At 41.5% G+C, this 19,733-nt stretch overlaps 1 protein-coding gene across 1 annotated transcript in view; it reads right to left on the bottom strand.

Annotated features, from left to right (window-relative positions):
• Positions 1 to 4,978: 4,978 nt before the first annotated feature.
• BCO1 (beta-carotene oxygenase 1) overlaps positions 4,979 to 19,733 on the bottom strand; it is a 42,465-nt gene continuing 27,710 nt past the window's right edge. Inside the window, exons 9-11 of the mRNA XM_033943737.1 lie at positions 19,457 to 19,551; positions 15,054 to 15,165; positions 4,979 to 5,673 (exon numbers count right to left, since the gene is read on the bottom strand). Of these exons, the coding sequence (XP_033799628.1) occupies positions 5,501 to 5,673; positions 15,054 to 15,165; positions 19,457 to 19,551 (380 nt within the window). The 3' untranslated portion in view covers positions 4,979 to 5,500. The remainder of the gene's footprint in view (positions 5,674 to 15,053; positions 15,166 to 19,456; positions 19,552 to 19,733) is intronic.

Raw genomic sequence — 19,733 nt, forward strand, 5'->3', positions numbered from 1 at the left:
AGCAAAGACTTTCACAGATATCTCAGAAGCCAGCCAAAGTTGTTGAGGGATATGGTAACCTCAGTCCCAGAGGCAAATCATTAATATTAGCTCAGAGGTGGACACCCTGTAGCCTGTAGGCCAAAAGCCTTTGAATTTTATGCAGCCCATGAGACCGTGAAGTTTACCTAGGTTACCAGACGTCTGGATTTACCCAGATATGTCCTCATTTTAGGGGACATGTCCGGATGGCTTTTCAAAACCCGACACAGGATCTAGAATCAGAAAATAATAGTAAATATTGAAGAAATAAGGTCAGTACTGGACAGAATTGCACGATCTGTGTCTGTATATGGCCGTTTGGTTGAGTATGAGCTAGGGAGGGCTTCAGATTGGGCAGACTGCATGGACCATTCAGGTCTTTATCTGCCGTCATCTACTATGTTCCACCCAGACCGCATCACAGCAATACCTGTAGTGAAAGTATATTCATTTGTGCCATTGCATGCACTTTTATACCTGCCATAGATTTATTCCTTGAGAAACTGATTTTTTTAAATATTCCTGCCCATTTGTGTAAGCTCTGCCTTTACACAAGCCTCATACACTTATGATTTTAAAGTGTTTGAGGCTTGTGCAGATAACGACAGAGCTTACAGGAATGGGGCAGGGACAGGAAAAGAACTGACTGGGATGGGACGGGAAAATGAGTTCCTGTGGGAACGGGGAAAAATTTGTCCCCATGTCATTGTGGGTTCAAACTCTCTACTGCTCTTTGGGACCATGGGCAAGTCACTTAATTCTCCACTGCCCCAGGTACATTAGATAGATTGTGAGCCCAACGGGACATATAGGGAAAATGCTTGAAATACCTATATATAAACTGCTTTGAGTATGGTTGTAAAACTACAAAAAGGTGGTATATAAGTACCAATCCCTTTCCCCAGATGTCATAATGCCTCATTCCATCAATGCCTAAGAGCCAACCTCATCAGTGATGTCACAGTGGCTTCATTGTTCTATACTTGGCTCACTTTTGATACTGTAATAGAGGAGAGGATGATGTAGTGGTTAGAGCTACAGCCTCAGCACCCTGAGGTTGTGGGTTCAAACCCATGCTGCTCCTTATGACCCTGGGCACGTCACTCAATCCTCCACTGCCCCAGGTACATTAGATAGATTGTAAGCCCACTGGGACAGATAGGGAAAATGCTTGACCTGATTTGAAACCTGTTCTCAGCTCCTTTGGGAGGCTGGGCAAAAAAAAAAAATCAAATAAATAAATACAGTAACTGTTAGTGCAGGTCCGTGCTAACACATATTCTTAGGCTCTAATTCTTTAAACAGTGCCTAAAAGATAGGCGCCGAAAAATGTGGGGCATAGCCCTTCTCAATCTTCACTTAGGTGCCATTTTTAGAATCACGCCTAGTGGTGTCTAAAGTGGACTTAATCGCTGGTAGGCATCAAAATCTTAGCACCCCCTATTTATGCCAGGGTTTTCTTGGCCTAAATATTGCTGCCTAAGTCCAATTTAAGCGCCAAGATCTGTCCATGATCCACCCCATAACCACATGTATGTTCTAGTAAGTGCCTACAAAGGCAAGATGCAGAGCATTGCAGGTTATACAAAACGCAGCGGCACGTCTCAATGGGTTTGTCCAAATATGACCATATCATAAAAAATTGCATTGGCTTCCAGTCGCCTTCAGAGTCCAGTATAAAGTTGTGATGATTTGCCATCAACTTATGTATGGTAACATTCCAGAATTGCTTAAAAGTAATATACTCAGTTAAATACCAAAAAGATCTTTGTGTTCTGAGAACTTAGCACTACTGAAGACGTCTTTGAACCCAAGACTTGTTGAGACTAGAAAAAATGACTTTCTGCTGCGCAGGAGTTGAGTTATGTAACTCCTTAGTGGGGCAGATATGAAATCAAGGTTCAAGGTTTATTAATATTTGATGTATCGCTGAATCTGTTTACAAAGCGATGTACACAAGTAAAAATGGGATAAGATTATAAAGATACAAATTAAAAATTTGTTAACGTCAAATTTAAGACAAGACAGACTTGAACTGGGGAGGGAAGAAGGGCAAAGGTTACATCTGTTATATCGAGAAAAACAAATATGGAAAAAACAGAAGGAAACGGGGGTAGTTAAAAAATTAAAAAATAAAAATATTAATATTGAGTATTAAAAGCATCTTTAAAAAGGTGTGAAAAGAAGAGCTTTAGAAAATTAAAGACGCAGCTATTTGTTAATGCCTTTTTTTTTTAGGTATTTCTGACAGTGTTGATGAAGTAACCATGATCTTGTTACCCACATTATGGTATCTCTTGGATTGTTTTTATGTTTTTAACTATCTGCTTGTTTTTACTATGTGTTGACTTTAAGGGCTCCTTTTATTAAGCTGTGATAGTGTTTTTAGCGCGTGCTGAATTGCCGCGCACGCTAAACCCATGCTACGTAGCTAGAACTAACGCCAGCTCAATGCTGGCGTTAGCATGTAGTGCGCGGGACAATTCAGTGCGTGCTTACCGCTATCGCAGCTTAGTAAAAGGAGCCCTAAATATTGTAAATAGTGTAAACCTTGTAAACCGTTTAGTTTTAAATTGTATACATTTTTAAAATAAATAACTAAAAAAACATTATTGCTCATTAATGGCACCAATTAAGCTAATTAAAAAAAACTAAGGGCTCCTTTTACTAAGGTGCGCTAGGGCTTTAACGCATGGAATAGCGCGCACTACATTGCCACGCATGCTAGACCTTAACGCCAGCATCGAGCTGGTGTTAGTTCTAGAAGCGTAGCGCGTGGTGTAGCACGCGGTAATTTCCTGCATGCTGAGCAAGGGACATTGACGCCTTCTTGAAAGCTCAAGGTTTGAAAAATAATAAAAAACATGCAAAATGACACCAGCGCAAGGTTTTAAAAAGATTTATTGAGTTATTGTTTCTATTTTTCCATTATGAGATTCAAAAGAATAAAGCATAATTGCTTGCATTAACAGTTGCGCTAATGGGAGATCGTTATAGTTGCCAAATGCTGGCCTTCTGATAACGAGCTCACCTCAGGATCTCATGACCCTCTATTATATACTTTTGGCTCAGTGACATCATCAGTTTGACAACCAATAAAAATCAACAAAAGAGGTGTTTCAAATTAGACAAAAACAAAAGTTTCAGAAAAGTACATTTGTTTGCTTATAGTCGTTTCTGAATATAAATCATAATTTTCACAAAAGTATATTAAGAGAAATTATTTGTTAAAAAGATGCTGAAATGTTCTCAGCCCTATGAACCATGCTGAAAATTAGTCAGCCTTAGAGGAAAAGAGGGCTCTCCCTAAACTGACAGGTTCAAATTACATAGCCATTACACAGAAGCCTTCCTAGAAAAGGAGGAGGAGGGGCTGGTCTCCCCCTCTCTTCACTAGAAACTGTTACTCATTTCCAGATGTTTTAGGATTTCTTTAGGTTGCAAAGATACACAACATGCTTTTCCAAAACCCATTCTTTTGTTCAATACACAGTCATACAATCACATTTACTTCATTTACATTTGCTTCATTCATATTTGCTTGGCCAAGCATTCATTCATAATTTTCATTCATAACTATATTTAATTCCTGTTATATCTTAGTTTGGGACACATTATCTTCCTAACCAGTCTAAAGCACATGAGGTATTAATTAACACCACGATGCTGAGAACAAAGACTTGGAAAACAAAATGGATTCCAAAGACTGAGAAGATATAGAAAAGACAGAGAACCAAAATGGATTCCATATATCCTCTGGTTTCCTTCATGATCTGGCCCAACAGCAAAGTACACAAAAAGAACACCATTGCACAAAAAGTACAAAGTACACAAAAAGAACTTACCCTTGCTGTAGTCTGTTAATCTATATCAGCTTCAAATAGGCATGAAGTCTAAAGCCGCAGGACATGAGGTTTAAGTCAAGACAACCAGGAATACAAGGAAACAAAGCCAGCTGGAATTTGAGGCACAGATGAGGAACTGAGGCATTGGAAGCCTTTGACAATGTTCCATACAGGTGTCTAATAAATAAACTGAGTGCCCTCAGGATGGACCCCAAAGTGATGGACTGGGATTGAGTGGAAGGTGAGAGGGTAGTGGTCCGTGGAGATCGCTCTGAGGAAAGGAAAAGTTACCAGTGGTGTGCCTCAAGGTTCTGTTCTTGGGCCTATTCTTGTAAGTAATATTGCTGAAGGGCTGTCAGGTAAGATTTGCCTATTTGTGGATGATACCAAAATCTACAATAGAGTAGACACCCCTGAGGGTGTGGAGAACATGAGGAAGGACCTAGTGAAGCTTGAAGAATGATCTGAAATTTAGCAGCTAAGATTTAATAATAAGAAATGCAAGGTCATGCATTCGGGCTGTAAAAACCCAAGGGAACAGTATAGCTTAGGGGGTGAAAAACATTTGTAAACAAAAGAGGAACGGGACTTCGGTGTGATAGTATATGATGATCTTAAGGTGGCCAAACAGGTTGAAAAGGCGATGGCGAAAGCTAGAAGGATGCTAGAGTGTACAGGGAGAGGTATGACCAGTAAGGAAAAGGAGGTATTGATGCCTCATTTAGAATATTGTGTGCAATTCTAGAGATCGCACCTTTGAAAAGATATAAACAGGTTGGAGTCTGTCAAGAGGAAGGCTACTAAATTGGTTGGTGGTCTTCTTCATAAGGTATATGGGGACAGACTTAAAGATCTCAATATGTATACATTGGAGGAAAGGCAGGAGAGGGGAGATATAATAGAGATGTTTAAATGCATGGCATAAATGTGCATAAGGCAAGTCTCTTTCATTTGAAAGGAAGCTCTGGAATGAAAGGGCATAGGATGAAGTTAAGAGGTGATAGGCTCCGGAGTAATCTAAGGAAATACTTTTTTTTTTTTTTTTTACAGACAGGGTGGTAGATACATGGAAAAGTTTCCCGGTAGAGGTGGTGGAGACAAAAACTATGTCTGAATTTAAGAAAGTATGGAACAGGTATGTGGAATCTCTTAGGGAGAGGAGGAGATAGTGGATGCTGTGGATCGGCAGATTGGATGGACCATTTGGCCTTTATCGACCATCATGTTTCTAAGATAGCACAGATAATGATCCAGCACTGGATAAATCCAGAAAAAGTACATTTCCCACCTTCCCCTGACAAGCTCTTTGGGTGGCCCCAGCAGGACCAATCAGGACAGGGGAGAAGGCACAAGACAGCACACATCCGTACAACAAAAGCAAGGGACACAGGAAAATGGCTCACATTCGAACAAGAACATGGCTTCTTGTAAAGGAGTGGCGATAAATATATGGTTGCAGCCAACCAATTTAAACCAGCTGCCTGTCCTGGTATACCCTAGCTCTCTACTGGCTTGGAGATCCATTGAGTGTAGCAATTGGATTTTTGTGTCTACAGAAAAAGGCTTTAATTTCAGTGACTGTTAAACCAGTGAAAGTGTCCGTAAAACATTCATCTTCTCAGAGTAACAATTCTTTATGTATTCTCGGCACTTGCTACCTTTTCAGGTATAAAAAGTCCATGGAGGTCCAGGTGCATGTCCACTTCAACGGAGGCACGTGCGATCTCTGTGAATGTCTTACCGTCTAGTATGAGTAGAAAAGGGGCTTTCTTGGGACCAAAAGTTACAACAGTTGACAAAATTAGACCTAAAATAGAAATATTGATATTAGAAGAATTCTCAATCTCCCATGCATTGTTTGCTATAAAGTACTCCCCCCGAAATACATGGGAGTTCCGTTCCAGGAGCACCCATGAATTTTGAAAAACCACCAATGCGTTTTAGAAGCAGATTGGAGGCTGCAGGGGTGGTGGCGGGTGCTGAAAAAAAGGCTGATGTCCTGCGGGATCATTCATAGTATTTTCTGACCGCCTCTTCCGGGAACTAAAGTCAGGCAACACCAATCAGGAGCTCCTTTGACACGCTAAAGCAGCTCCTGATTAGTGTACCCTGACTTTAGCTCCCAGACAAGGCAGTCAGAAAATACCGCGAATGACTGAGTCCGCGATTCGCGAACCGTGAATTCACAGGGGTTTACTGTACAACAGTGTCTCTCAAACCTTTTGAGCTCTTGCCCACTAAACGGAGTAAATGTTTTTCGTGGCACATTATACTTTGAAATTATAAAATTACAAAAGCAACAAAAAATTAAATTTGAGAGTTATTTATTTAAAGTTCTTTACGTATGGGTAATTGTAACAATGATGGATGTGCTTGTTTTTGAGCGCAAATTAACTAAAAATGCAGCTCGACAGTCGACGAGCAAACTTGCATTTCATCATCCACTTGCATTTCCTTTTTTTTTTTTTTTCCATTTAATTTCTGTCAGAGCTGAAAATCCCAAGTTCACAAAGATAAGAAGATGCAAATGGTAACAAAGCCTTGGTTGCTTTGTTTCTCAAGTTAGGATAATGACTGCATAAAAAGTAAAAATAAATCTAAAATTGCTTGCTTTTAGTTTTCAAGGACCAATCACGTCAAAGAATGATATTTGTCTGGGTGGTCGTAACATTGACAGACTTGTGTGTGCGACGTACGTCATCTATTTTAGTGTATATTTATGAAGGAAATTTTAAAAAATAAAGTAAAATTCTGGAATCTCTCAAGGCACACCCAGAATCTCTTTGGGGCATACCACTGTGCCATGGCACAGTTTGAGAGACACTGCCACAGTGTGTTGATTTTTATTTTCCTTTTATCTTTGAAGCTCCAAACATCACACCCTTTGTCAGCAGTAAACAGCTATTCTCAGTAACGCACGTCCAGTGTTGAGACGGGATGGTGAAAATAATGCAAAAATACTGAAATCTTTAAAATAGTTTTTGACCTGTGAGGGCCCAGTATGTACAAGGACCTGTGCTGGAGGCAGCAGGTGCTTCCTAGATAAGTCCTGCGGTCCAGGGCCATCCTCAGATTATTTCCTTGTATCAATCAATTTTTTATTAAAGCTTAAAATATCTTCAACACAGAAAAACATAATTAAAAAGGCTCTGATTTTATAAGCAGCGCCTAAATCCTAGGTGCTGTTGAGCGCGGGTGTCAATCATCCTCTAGGCGACATTTATAAGATCTTACCTAGTGGTGCCTAAGGCCCTCTTTTACTAAGGTGCGCTAACCGTTTAGCGCGTGCTAAATGCTAACGTGTGCATGTTAGTCTATGGATACATTAGCGTTTAGCGCATGCTAATTCGATTAGCGCACCTCAGTAAAAGAGGGGGTAAGTGGTCTTAGGTGCTGGTAGGCGTTGAATTCTTAGGCGCACTTGTCATTTAGGCCAGAGATTTCTTAGTCTAAACGAGTGTGCCTAAGGTAGGTGCTCACTTGACCTAAGTCAAACCAAGCCTAAAATCTATCCCATTTCCATTCCAAATTCACCCCTAACCATGCCTACTTGCTGGTAGGCGCCTTGGTGAAGATGCCTACCTTGAAGAGGTAGGCGCCTACCGAATTAATAATAATAATAATAACAGTTTATATACCGCAGGACCGTGAAGTTCTATGTGGTTTTGCTTACCGGCTAATTAATTTTGATAATCAATTTTAATTGTTTTTAATGGCACTTTCAGTTAATGACGTTGACTAAGCCAATTAAGAAAATTAAGTTAGGTGCCTAGATCGGCTAAGCATGCCGATCTAGAATCTGGGTCAAAGTTTTCAACACACAACAAGAAGTCATGAGGACAAGATGTCAGAGCTATTGTGACATATTCATCAATAAAGTGACTTTTTGAACTATACACCCTTGGCTGACATCTTTTTCTCATGACTTCTTGTTGTGTGTTCTCGTCGCTGAGGCCAGTTCTTGGCTTCTGATTCAGTGTCAAAGTTTTCAACAGCATAACACTTATCACTGTCTCCTGTTTGTTGAACAAATGTACTTAAATCAACTCCTCTCCCGTCCTAAATTACACCGAATATGAGTGCCCACAGTTGGTTCTTCGGCAAGCACTCCGATCATCCTCAGATTTTTAATAGCATTTTCCAGATAATGCAACTGAACATCACCACAGACTGCCATTGAATTTTCTGGATATTGCCATTCAGTAAATGGCACCCAAATATAGGTGCTGAAATAAACGTACGCAGAGCACCATTCTAAAATCAGCACTCCGAGTTGGTTGCCATTTATAGACTAAGCACGCTAGCTGGGATTTGCACTCAGTGGCGTAGCGGGGGGTGAGCGGCGCCCAGGGCAGTGGCGCTCCTCTCCCGTCCTCTTCCCTGCCTCCCCTGCCGCACGTCCTTTCCCCATACCTTTTTATCTTTGGCACAAGCAGCCACCAGAGTCAGCTTCGGCGCTCTCTCTGATGTCACTTCCTGGATGCAAGTCCCGAAAGTGACGTCAGAGAGAGCGCTGAAGCCAATGTGAGCAGCTACTTTGCAGCTGTTTGCGCCGAAGTTAAAAAAGTACTGGGGAGTGGGAAGGGGGGCAGAGAGGAGGAGGGGTGCTAGCGCCACGAGGAAGACCTCACCTGGGGCAGACCTCCCCCTTGCACCCCCCCTTACTACGCCACTGTTTGCACTTAACTTATAGGCGTGAGGATTTAAACCAGCTGAAACCTGGTGTAAATCCATTCCTCCTGTCTAAATTAGGTATGGCTCCCCCAAATTCTGTATTAGTGTGCAGTGATGTAGCAAGAGACGGAGGTGCCCTGGGCGCTGGCACCCGACATCAACGAAAAACAAAATCCAAAGAGCACCAAAAGGTTCCTCAAAGGAAATGAAGCAGCAAAACAACAAAAGATTGTGGAGCAGAAGATCGGATGTACCAGTTTGTAGTTTAATAAGCCTTCAACTAACTTAAAAACAGTAATGCATCTTCAAAGCCCTAGTCCTGGAATTCAAAACCTTTAAGGAATTGGTACCAGGCTATATTATCCTCAAGCTACCAATCTATAACCCAATCCGACCGTTAAGATTTCAGAATCTCCTCTCCAAAATCACCGGCCTCTGGAACGACCTCACTGTCCCGCTGCGGAACCTGGACTCCCTCCAACTATTCCGAAAACAACTGAAAACCTAGCTTTTCTCTAGCATATAATAATCTCTTCTCCTGATTACATCCCCTCTTTTTATGCTTTGTAAACTCTTTCTCTTCTCTCTTCCCATATTTTTTAAACTCTGTAAACCGTGTCGAGCTCCACTTCAGTGGAGAAGATGCGGTATATAAACCTAAGGCTTAGTTTAGTTTAGTTTAGAAAGAAAAATGGCTGTCTCTACCCCCTGGACGAGCCCTCAAAATAGAATCTGCCCGTAGACACGCCTACTCGCACTTCGTATCCAAACTTTGAAACCTCATCCCTCCATCTATCAGAGAGCTGGACGATCTATGGGACTTCAGGAAGGCCATAAAAACCTTCCTCTTCACAAATCTAGCTCCATGAGAAGACCAAACCTAACTGACCTCAGATAAACTCATCAACTAGACCAGTGGTATCCAACCCAGTCCTCAGGAACCACCTGGCCAGTCGGGTTTTCAAAGTCTCTGTCTGTCATCCATATTCATTGTGGATATCTGGAAAACCCGATTAGCCAGGTGGTCCCTGAGGACTGGGTTGAATACCACTGGGTTGAAGGCCCAAATTCTGTAAATGGTGCCTAATGTTAGGCACCTATTTCAGAGGTGCCCATCTAAATAGGCGCCTATCTAAATCGAGTAACAAGCTCAATTAAGCTTTTTAATCAGCAATAATTGAAACATAGGCGCCTATCAAGAAAGAGCGATTCTGCAATAAGGCACCTCTAAAAATTTAGGCGGCCTTCAAAAAATAGGCACTATGCACGTTAGGCGTGGGAGTGGCTACAGGTTAGGCGCCTTGTTGAGAATCGTTGCTCTTAAGCGTGCTTAAGTGCTCAGCTAGGCGCCTAACTTTTAGTTGCGCCTAGAGCTAGCCTATTTCTTGGGCGCCTCCAAAATAGGTTCCACTCAGCGTGAGTCATTAAACAGCACCCAATTTTACTTGAATCGCGCTGAACAGTGCCTAATTAGGTGCCTAACTTTTGGGCACTTCTTATGGAATTTGCCCTTTAGTTCCTCACCAAAGCATGTGTAGTAAATTAGATTATCTCGATTGTTAATGTCTACTATAGTTGATTAGTGTAGCTCGGATGTTTATCTCTCCTATAGCATATATAGTTAATTAATATATATTATATTACATTGGTGTCTTCTATCCCACCAATACCTTTCAGTTCTAGGCGGTTTACAACAAGAGTTGGCTTGGGCATTTCCAGGGAGAATACATGGTTAATAGATGTGGTATGCGTCGGGATCTGTGAAGGGTCAATTAGGTTTAGTTAGATCATTTGATAAATTTCTTGAATAGAAAGGTTTTAAGTTCTTTCCTGAATGTTTTGCAGTTGGGTGTTATAGTCAGCAGATTGGAGAGGTGGAAGTCTAGTTTTGCTGCTCTGGTGGCTAATAGTCCGTCGAATATTTTTTTGCTTTGTATACCGTTGATTAGGGGGTGGGTGCATGAGTTCTCCTTGGTCTGGATGTGTTTTTCCTGATTAGGCAGTTGCTCAGATAGCTTGGTCCGTTTCCATTTAGGGCTTTGAATAGGGTGCAGTAGAATTTGTATTATATATACTGTATTATATATATGTATTAATATATACTATATTATATATATGTATTGGTATTATATAATTTGTATTATAGATATGTACTGGGAGCCAGTGTGAATCTCGGAAGGCGGTGGTAATGTGGTCATATTTTTTTTAGCAAGTAAATCAGTCTAAGAGCTGTATTTTGGACTGTTTGTAATTGTTTTAGCATGTTGGCTGGGCATGACAGGTATAGGATTTTATAGTAGTCCAGGAGTCCTAGGATTAGCACTTGTACAAAGAGTTTGGATTGTTCGTTGTTGAAGTATTTTCGGATTTGCCTTAGTTTGTGCATGGTTGTGAATGCCTTCTGGATCGTTTTGCTGATTTGAAGTTGCATGGTGCAGCCTTTGTCTATCATTATTCCCAGCAGTTTTAGGTTGGGTTGCATGGGGTATGTAATAGAGTCTAAAGTCTTTTTCTAGGTTTATTATGGTTGGGGTTTTGTTTTTTTCTAGAAGTAAGAAATTGATTTTGTCTTGATTCAGCTTTAATTTGTGGTCTCTCATCCATTTTGATACTGTTTCTAGTGCAGTGTGTAGTTTGTTTGTTGTGTTGGGGTTGGTTTGGTCGAAAGGCAGGAGGATGGTGATGTCATCTGCATAGCTGTATGAAGTTATGCCTATTTTATCTAAGTGTGTGCCAAGTGTGGTTTTGTAAAGGTTGAAGAGTGTTGGAGATAGTGGGGAGCCTTGGGGGACTCCGCAGGGATTGTTCCAGGATTCCGACTGTTCCTTGTTTGCTTTAACTCTGTATTTTCTTGAGAAGAGGAATCCTTCAAACCAATTGTAGACTCTGTCTGTGATTCCTATTGCCTCCAGTGTTTGTGTTAGGATGTTGTGATCTACTAGGTCAAATGCCGCTGTGAGATCGAGTTGTATGAGTAGCATTTTTTTTCCTTTACTTAGGTGTTGTTTGACTGTGTCTACGAGGGAGACTAGTAGTGTTTCTGTGCTGTAGTTGCCTCTGAAGCCTTATTGTGAGGGGTGGAATATGTTGTGGTTTTTGAAGTATTTAATGAGAAGTTTTGCTACGAGGCCTTCCATTAGCTTGACGTAAAGCAGTATGGAGGCTATAGGTCTATAATTGGATGGCTGATCTGTAGCTCCAATTGGGTCTTTCAGGATAGGGGTTATGATGATTTCGGATAAGTCTTGTGGAAACTGGCCCTCTGTTAGCATGTAACTGATCCATCGCAAAATTTAGTTCTGGCTGCTTTTAACAGATATGTGGGGCAGTGGTTGAGGTCACAGGTTGCATGATTGTATTTGTTGTAGAGTCTTTCTAGGTCAGGCCATTGTAAGTTTGGGAAGTCTGACCAGTTTCTGTCTGCTGCGTAGGCCTCTTTTTCTATGGGTGATAGTGAGATTTCATTGAGATGGCTTGGGGTCCTGGTGAAAGTGTTTCTGGCTGTTGAGATTTTGTTTCTGAAGAATCCAGCCAGTTGGTTTGCTGTGAGGGGAGGGGCAGTATTGGTGGCTAGGTAGGGTTTGGTGTCTGTGAGTTCCTTTAGTAGCTTGAAAAGTTTTTTGGTGTCTTGGATTTCTGTGCCTATTTGACTGGTGTAGTATGATTTTCTTTGTTCTTTTAGCTTTTGTTTGTATTGTTTGTTCAGTATTCTCCAGGTTGTTTTTGTGTGTTCTTGGTTGTCTTTTCTCCATTCTATTTCAAGATGTCTCCATTGTCGTTTGATTTGTAGTAGTTCGTTGTCAAACCATTTGTCTGAGCGTCTGCAGATTCTGTTTTTTATTTGTGGTTGTGTCATGTCTTCAAGGATGGCTGTGCTTAATGTGCGCTAGTGGTTTAGGAAATCCTTGGGGTTGCCATCTTGGATCATGGTGTATACTTTGTTCCAGAATTTAAGTGGGTCGATCTTTTTATGTGTTTCGTATGTTAAGCTTTAGTTATTTTGTTTGGTTTTGCCCTGTGGCCAATTGATTTTGAAGGTGTACCTGTAATGGTCTGATCAGAGGGTGCTAGACCAAATTCTGTTTGTGGTGTGTATTTCTTGTGTGGTGGATGTTTGGGACATGAAGGCAGCTATGCTTCTTGTGTGGTTTGTGGGTCCAGGATTCTGTAGGAAAGGGTTTTGAGGAATGCGAGAAGGTTTTCTGTTTGATTCGTCTTCTAGGTGCAGGTTAAGATTGCCCAGGATTAGGCTGTATGTTGATATGAGGGAGTTTCTGAGAATAAATTCTTCAAATTCTGATTTTGCTATGTTCCATTTTCCTGGTGTTATGTAGCAAAGTAGGCATGTTAAGGTTTCTTTGAGTGTGGGGCTCGATAGCTGGCATGCGAGTAGATTCATGTGTGGGGTAGAGGCTTTGTCCTGTAGGGTTATATTTAGAGTGTTTTTGGCTAGGATGGCTAGTCCTCCCCCTTGTTTTTTGTCTCTGCAAACTACTTGTATTTTGTAGCCTTGTGGTCACACTTCTGTTATTCTGGGATCGGCGTCTGAGGTTAGCCATGTTTCTGTGAGGAAGAAGCATCCTAGTTTTTCTGTTTCTATCCAGTCCCTTATAATCTCAGTTTCTGGGCCTAGGGATCTGATGTTCATGTATGCGCATTTTATTTTATTGATGTAAATTCTGTTTTAGTGTTACTTGAAGTTTTCGGGTAGATGAGGTTGTTTGCTTGCTGGGTGGTTTGTTCCTGGGATGGTTTCAGGAGGCGTTTGTAGGTCTTCTCCCCCAGGTCTGGGGGATACTGTGGAAAGAGGAGAAGTCAACCACGTTTATATGGTATCTCCTCAGCTGTTCATGTGTTCTCTATCTACTATATCTCGGTCGTTGAACCATTAGCTTTCCAAGTACGTCTTATCCATACTGTGTATGTACTACTATAACCCGTTCTGGGCTCTTTTGGTAGGACGGGCTAAATAAATAAATAATCTTAAAAACAATTCACAAAGGGTGTATATAGTCACAAATGACCCACAAGATAAAAAGCAAATAATGTATAGAATACAAATGACGCAACACGGGCCATGTTTCGGCAAAATAAAAATGCCTTCCTCAAGGGTCTTACAGGGTCCTTGGCTGTCTTACATATAAAAACATGAAAATCACAAAAAAATCCAAGCAGTTAAGAGGCTACAAACACTGCTGCTGTTTGCTTGTAGCCTCTTAACTACTTGACAAAGTTGAGTCCAACCAGATGTTTTTTTCAAATCTTCTGCAGATCCAGAACACTGTGGCTAGGTTGATCTTCGCAAAAAGCAAATTCGATCATGTTTCCCCGCTTCGGTCAAAACTTCACTGACTTCCGCTGATTTCTAGGATTCACTTTAAATGTACCTGCCTAATTTTCAAGATCTTATATGGCATTCTTCCTCCCTTAATCCCACTATCCTGGAATTCTTCGAGACCTGACACTACCAGGTCCGCCCACATACTCAAACTATCTTTCCCCTCGTTAAAAGGCGTAATGTTAAAAGGGAAATTAGGAAAATCCCTTTTCTTCAAATTCACTGAGCTTTGGAATAACCTCCCTGCCCCGCTGCGAAACCTAGGCTCATTCCAATTATTCTGAAAGCATCTGAAAACGTAAAGCTATCTATTGAAAATGTAAAGCTAGCTATCCTCTTCATAACCTCTAATTTCCTATTATGTCCTTCCCTCATTTATTGAATTACCTGTAAACCGTGCCGAGCTCTATCTTTATGGAGATGATGCGGTATACAAACTTAAGGTTTCGTTTAGTTTCTCTTCCTCTCTCTCTTTTTTTTCTCTCTCTCTTCCTCTCTTTTTTTCTCTTTCTACCTCTCTTTTTTTCTCTCTCTCTTCCTTTCTTTCTTTCTCTCTTCCTCTCTTTTTTTTCTCTCTCTCTTTTTTCTCTCTCTTCCTCTCTCTTTTTTCTCTCTTCCTCTCTCTTTTTTCTCTCTCTCTCTCTCTTCCTCTCTCTTTTTTCTCTCTCTCTCAACCACTCTCTTTTTTCTCTCCCTCTTCCTTTCTTTTTTTCTTTCTCTCTTCCTCTCTCTCTTTCTTTTCTCTCTCTCTTCTTTTTCCCTCTCTCTTCTTTTTTTTTTCTCTTTCTCATTAAAAGGCATAATGTATGCAGGTAAATTAGGGAAATCCCTTTTCTTCAAATTCACTGAGCTTTGGAATAACCTCCCTGCCCCGCTGCGGAACCTAGGCTCATTCCAATTATTCCAAAAGCATCTGAAAACCTGGCTTTTCTCCAAAACGTAAAGCTATCTATTGAAAATGTAAAGCTAGCTATCCTCTTCATAACCTCTAATTTCTTATTATGTCCTTCCCTCATTTATTGAATTACCTGTAAACCGTGCCGAGCTCTATCTTTATGGAGATGATGTGGTATACAAACTTAAGGCTTAGTTTAGTTTAGTTTTTTTATCCCATCGTATATTTCAGTCTGTGTCAGAGGAATTGAAACTACCTAAACAACTGCAATGTTTCTCACCCTCGTCTTCTTCTTTGGCATCGGGACTTGGAACAAATAAAGGTTCTGCAGGCCAGCAGTGTTCCTCCTTCCATCTGAGTGTTTCTCTTGTCTGAACATTGAACTTCACAATCTGTAAAACCAGGATGAAGGGATGAACATCAAGAGCCCAAGCTGAGATCATATCACTACTTTCCATTTCCAAGTTATGGCCAAACACAATAAGTATTGTTATGGTGTTGCCATTTAAAAATATGTGCAATTAAGGGCCTCTTCTATCAAACTGCACTAGCAGTTTGTAGCGCAGTGAGCCCACTGAATGGCCCGCGCTGCTCCCGACACTCATAGAGTTCCTATGAGTATCGGGAGCAGCACGGGCCATGCAGCGCTAGCGCAGTTTGATAGAAATGGCCCAAAGGGTGGCAATATGAAAAAATTTAAAAAGATTTGGAACTGCTTTTTTTTAAAATTTTTATTGAGTTTCTAAAGCTAACAAAAATGCAATACAATATCTATACAAATAATAGTAATCATATATGCACTTATAATCAATCAGAATCCATACAACATTAAAAAAAAAAACCACCCAACTAACATTTTCATAAGGGAATAGAACCATACGAAAAAAATACCCCCGTCCCGCCCTCCCTCCCCCTGGAACTGCTTATTGAATACGAAGGAGTAAAGATTTGTAATGTTTCTGTTTTCATTATGTTATGACAACCCTGATATTTAGCTTATTTATATAATTTTATTATTTATTTATTAGTTAAATTGTATTAATATATATTTTTATTATCATGCTGGTGCCGGTGCCGCTGTGGAGGCTACAGCGAAGTAAGAAGAGGGTTCGGTTGGGTTGGGGGGACCTCAGGTCGTGGCGGGGGGTGCCTGATGGCGGCGGGGGGGGATGACTGATGGCAGCGGGAGGTGCCGGATCGCGGGGGGAGGGTGCTGGTTCGCGGGGGGTCTTCGGGGGGAGCAATGCCGGATCTCGTGGGGGGGGGGAGCAGCGCTGCTGGCCTCGGGGGGGGGAGGGTGGTGGGTGGGAACCTATCAAAGCGAGTTTCCATTATTTCCTATGGGGAAACTCGCTTTGATAAACGAGCATTTTGGATTACGAGCATGCTCCTGGAACGGATTATGCTCGTAATCCAAGGTACCACTGTACATTTTAGTGAAAAGCCAGTTTTTCAGTTGCTTGCGGAATAATTGGAGGGAGCCCAGGTTCCGCAGCGGGGAAGTAAGATCGTTCCAAAGACCTATGATTCTGAAGAGAAGGGATTTTCCCAGTTTGCCTGCATAGCGAATACCGTGTAGAGAGGGGAAGGATGGTTTATACCTTTGGACGGGTCTGGCAATAAAATATTTTGGAATAGAAATGTATAATGAATGCAGCCCCTGGATCCCATTTCTGAGGTGTGATTAATCACCAGTTCCAATGATAGTTGAGTTTCCAGAATAGTTGCTACCTTGACACACATTAGCACGTGTTTCTTCCCTCTGACATATGAGGGTTGATTGAAAAGTAATGAGACTGCCTCTGTCACAGCGCGAGAAAGAACTTTGTACATTCCGTCATGGCAGATGAGGGAAGATGCGTCTGTGAGAGCATGCCACAGGTATGTGATTGAATTTTGTGTTAAATTTGGAAAGAGCGGTAATGAAATTCTTGAAATGTTGTGGCTGCCACAACTGAAATATTGCAGTACGGCTGTTTCGCTGTCGTACGCTTGCCACAACATTTCTTCCTCGTTTAGCATGACAAAACGTATGAAGTTCTTCCTCTCGCTGTGACCCAACGACGAAGACTATGGCAGTCCAACTGCAGGTTCAGAAATGCTGACGTGTGAGCTTCACAAGAACCAGCACCGTGCTGCCACGTCTACTTCTTGGAAAGAAAAACAGAGGCAGTCTCATTACTTTTCAATCAGCCTTCATATCTTAAAATAACAGAACAAGGTAGACTCCAGGAAAGTCCATTGTTCTCTTGATTGCTTCTTGGTTCTTAATCCTGACACTCACTTCTGCATCTCAGGATATTTTATTTATTCTGCTGTTCAACATGAAAGTGTTCAAACTATTGCTGTACTTCTGCCTTCCATGTCCTAGAATCTTCTTCCCCTTTTTCCAGTGTTCATACTAGATTCCTGCTTGACATACAGAACTCCCCCCGAAATTCGTGAGGGTTCCGTTTCAGGAATGCCCACGAATTTTGAAAAACCGCGAATACGGTTTTTCAGCTGACTGAATGCAGGAGAGGGCAGTTGGGGCACCGGCGGGTGCTTAAATTGTACTTATGAAGCCGGGCACATTTTCCGACCGCCTCTTACTGGTACTAAAGTCATGGTTACACCAATCAGGAACTGCTTTGATACGACAGATAGCATGTTAAAGCTGCTCCTGATTGGTGTAACCATGACTTTAATACCAGGAAGAGGTGGTCGGAAAATACCGCGATTTACGAACTGCGAATTCGTGAGGGGGTTTACTGTATATCAGTCTGGCTCTGGATGCAGATAGGTTACTGATCGCTAATGTGACCTCAGGTGCTGCAAACAGATAGGCAATAGAAAAGGGCTCTTTATGGCCATCTTTGCTGCCAGCTATTGAAACTTGACTGCTTGTTGGTTATTTTACTTTATTCAGGTCAGTTTTTGTTGTGTTCTATTAATCTCTACTATTCAAAGGCCCCTGGGAGCTGTCCATTCAACCTGAGTGAAGTAGGGTGCTGAAAGGAGAGCTCCAGCACAGAGAGCTGAGAAAAACAAGAATTCCTTCTGGAGTCAGATGACCCTCAAGGGGAGGAATGCTGGCTTTGTTCTAACCCTTGGCAAGTCTGATAGATGGCCTGCCCGGAGAGTATGGAGTCCAAGAGGGACTCAAGCTTGACAACCAGCAGAGAGCCTGGTGGAGAAGGTGTGAGTGACCAGGAGAGCGAGTGACTGGAAGAGTCCTCACGGAGAGCAGCTGAGGGACTGGAAGAGTCTTCAGGGAGTCTTCTGAGCGACTGGAAGGAGTCCTCAGGTCGTACTGCATGAAAGACGTCCAAGTTCTAGCTATATCCAGCAGCATGAATATTAATTTTATGACCTGAAACATCCAAACTATGAGAGTGTGGTGCACTGGTTAAAGCTACAGCCTCAGCACTCTAAGGTTGTGGGTTCAAACCCACACTGCTCCATGTGACCCTGGGCAATCCCCTCATTGCCCCAAGTACTTTAGATAGATTGTGAGCCCACCGGGACAGGCAGGGAAAAATACTTGAGCACCTGAATAAATTCATGTAAACTATTCTGAGATCCTCTGGGAGAACAGTATAGAAAATTGGATAAAAAATAACAGGACAAAACAAGGGATGTCCATACTATAAAAATGGCCAAAAGGCCACACAGACATCCATATGAAGGAGTAGCCTAATAGAGCATTCTGCTGAGAACCTGGGCAAAGAGCTAAAGGTTACCAGCTTACATCCCCTTGTAGCTTTTTGTTATTTTGGTGTTGGGCGGAGGGGGTGAGCATTTCAAGGACAGGAAACTACCTACTGTGAGTTCTCTCAGTATAGAATTGCTTAATCAGAGCACTTTCTGAAACCTGGATGTGCTAAGTACGTCCCTTTCTCTTATGCAGTCAAAGTTGGATGTCCATCTTTTGGCCACTCCCTAGTCTCTAGTTCGTTCTTCAAGTCAACATCTTTTGAGTGTTCCTCCTTTTAAGCAGTTATTTCTGGATATACATAGAAACTTCATTTTCAGTTATGGCGCCTACACTTTGGAATTCTCTTCCTACTTACCTTCGTGAAGAAAAAACATTCTTCACATTCAAAGCTCAATTGAAAGCATTCTACAAAGATGCATTAGGGCCTTAATGCACGGAATAGCGTGCACTAAAATTCCACGCGCGCTAGCCGCTACCGCCTCCTTTCAAGCAGGCGGCAATTTTTTGGCTAGCGCCTGCTAATCTTGTGCGTGCGCTAAAAACGCTAGCGCACCTTAGTAAAAGGAGACCTTTGTTTCTCAAGCGTTCTGCTCATAGTTGTTGTTTTTTTTATATTCTAAATCTCATTTTATTTTAAGTAAGGAAAAATATATTGTGGGGGTTTTTTTCCCCTTTTTTTCCTTCTTCCCTAATTTCCCTATGCAAATTTTATTATAATTTAACCTTATTGTTTTTTTTCCTTCAAATGTAATGAAGCTTGTTTTTCTTTTCCCCAATTTATGCTCATTGTAAACCGCTTAGATTTTAATCTTGGTTTTATATTTGCGGTATATTAAATAAATTGAACTCCTGCCCAAATCACACCCAGACCATGTGCCCTTGTCATAGGGACATACTACAGTTTTAGATGCCCATATTTTGGCTTTATTAAATCAGGATTTGGATGTTTAAAACGCAAAGAGAACTTCTAAGATAAGCATATATACCTCTGTTGGAACAGGCCGCCACTGTACGCTGGCTGCATAGATGTAGCTATATTTCCTGCCGTTGTAATCATAGTTTATTTGAGGTAGCTCAATTCCTATAAAGTGAAACAAAACACACCAATAACATAAGTCAACTGGTGGGTTCCAGCATCCTGTGTTTTTGCTTTCAGCCTTAGGAACAGTGAGTAGAGTGGAAAGAGTAGATATGATGAAGCTACTAAGATCCTGGTGCATATGACATCTATTAACCATGTATTCTCCCTGGAAATGCCCAGGC

Source organism: Geotrypetes seraphini, chromosome 4 (genome assembly GCF_902459505.1).
Source record: "Geotrypetes seraphini chromosome 4, aGeoSer1.1, whole genome shotgun sequence".
NCBI classification, from domain to species: Eukaryota; Metazoa; Chordata; class Amphibia; order Gymnophiona; family Dermophiidae; genus Geotrypetes; species Geotrypetes seraphini.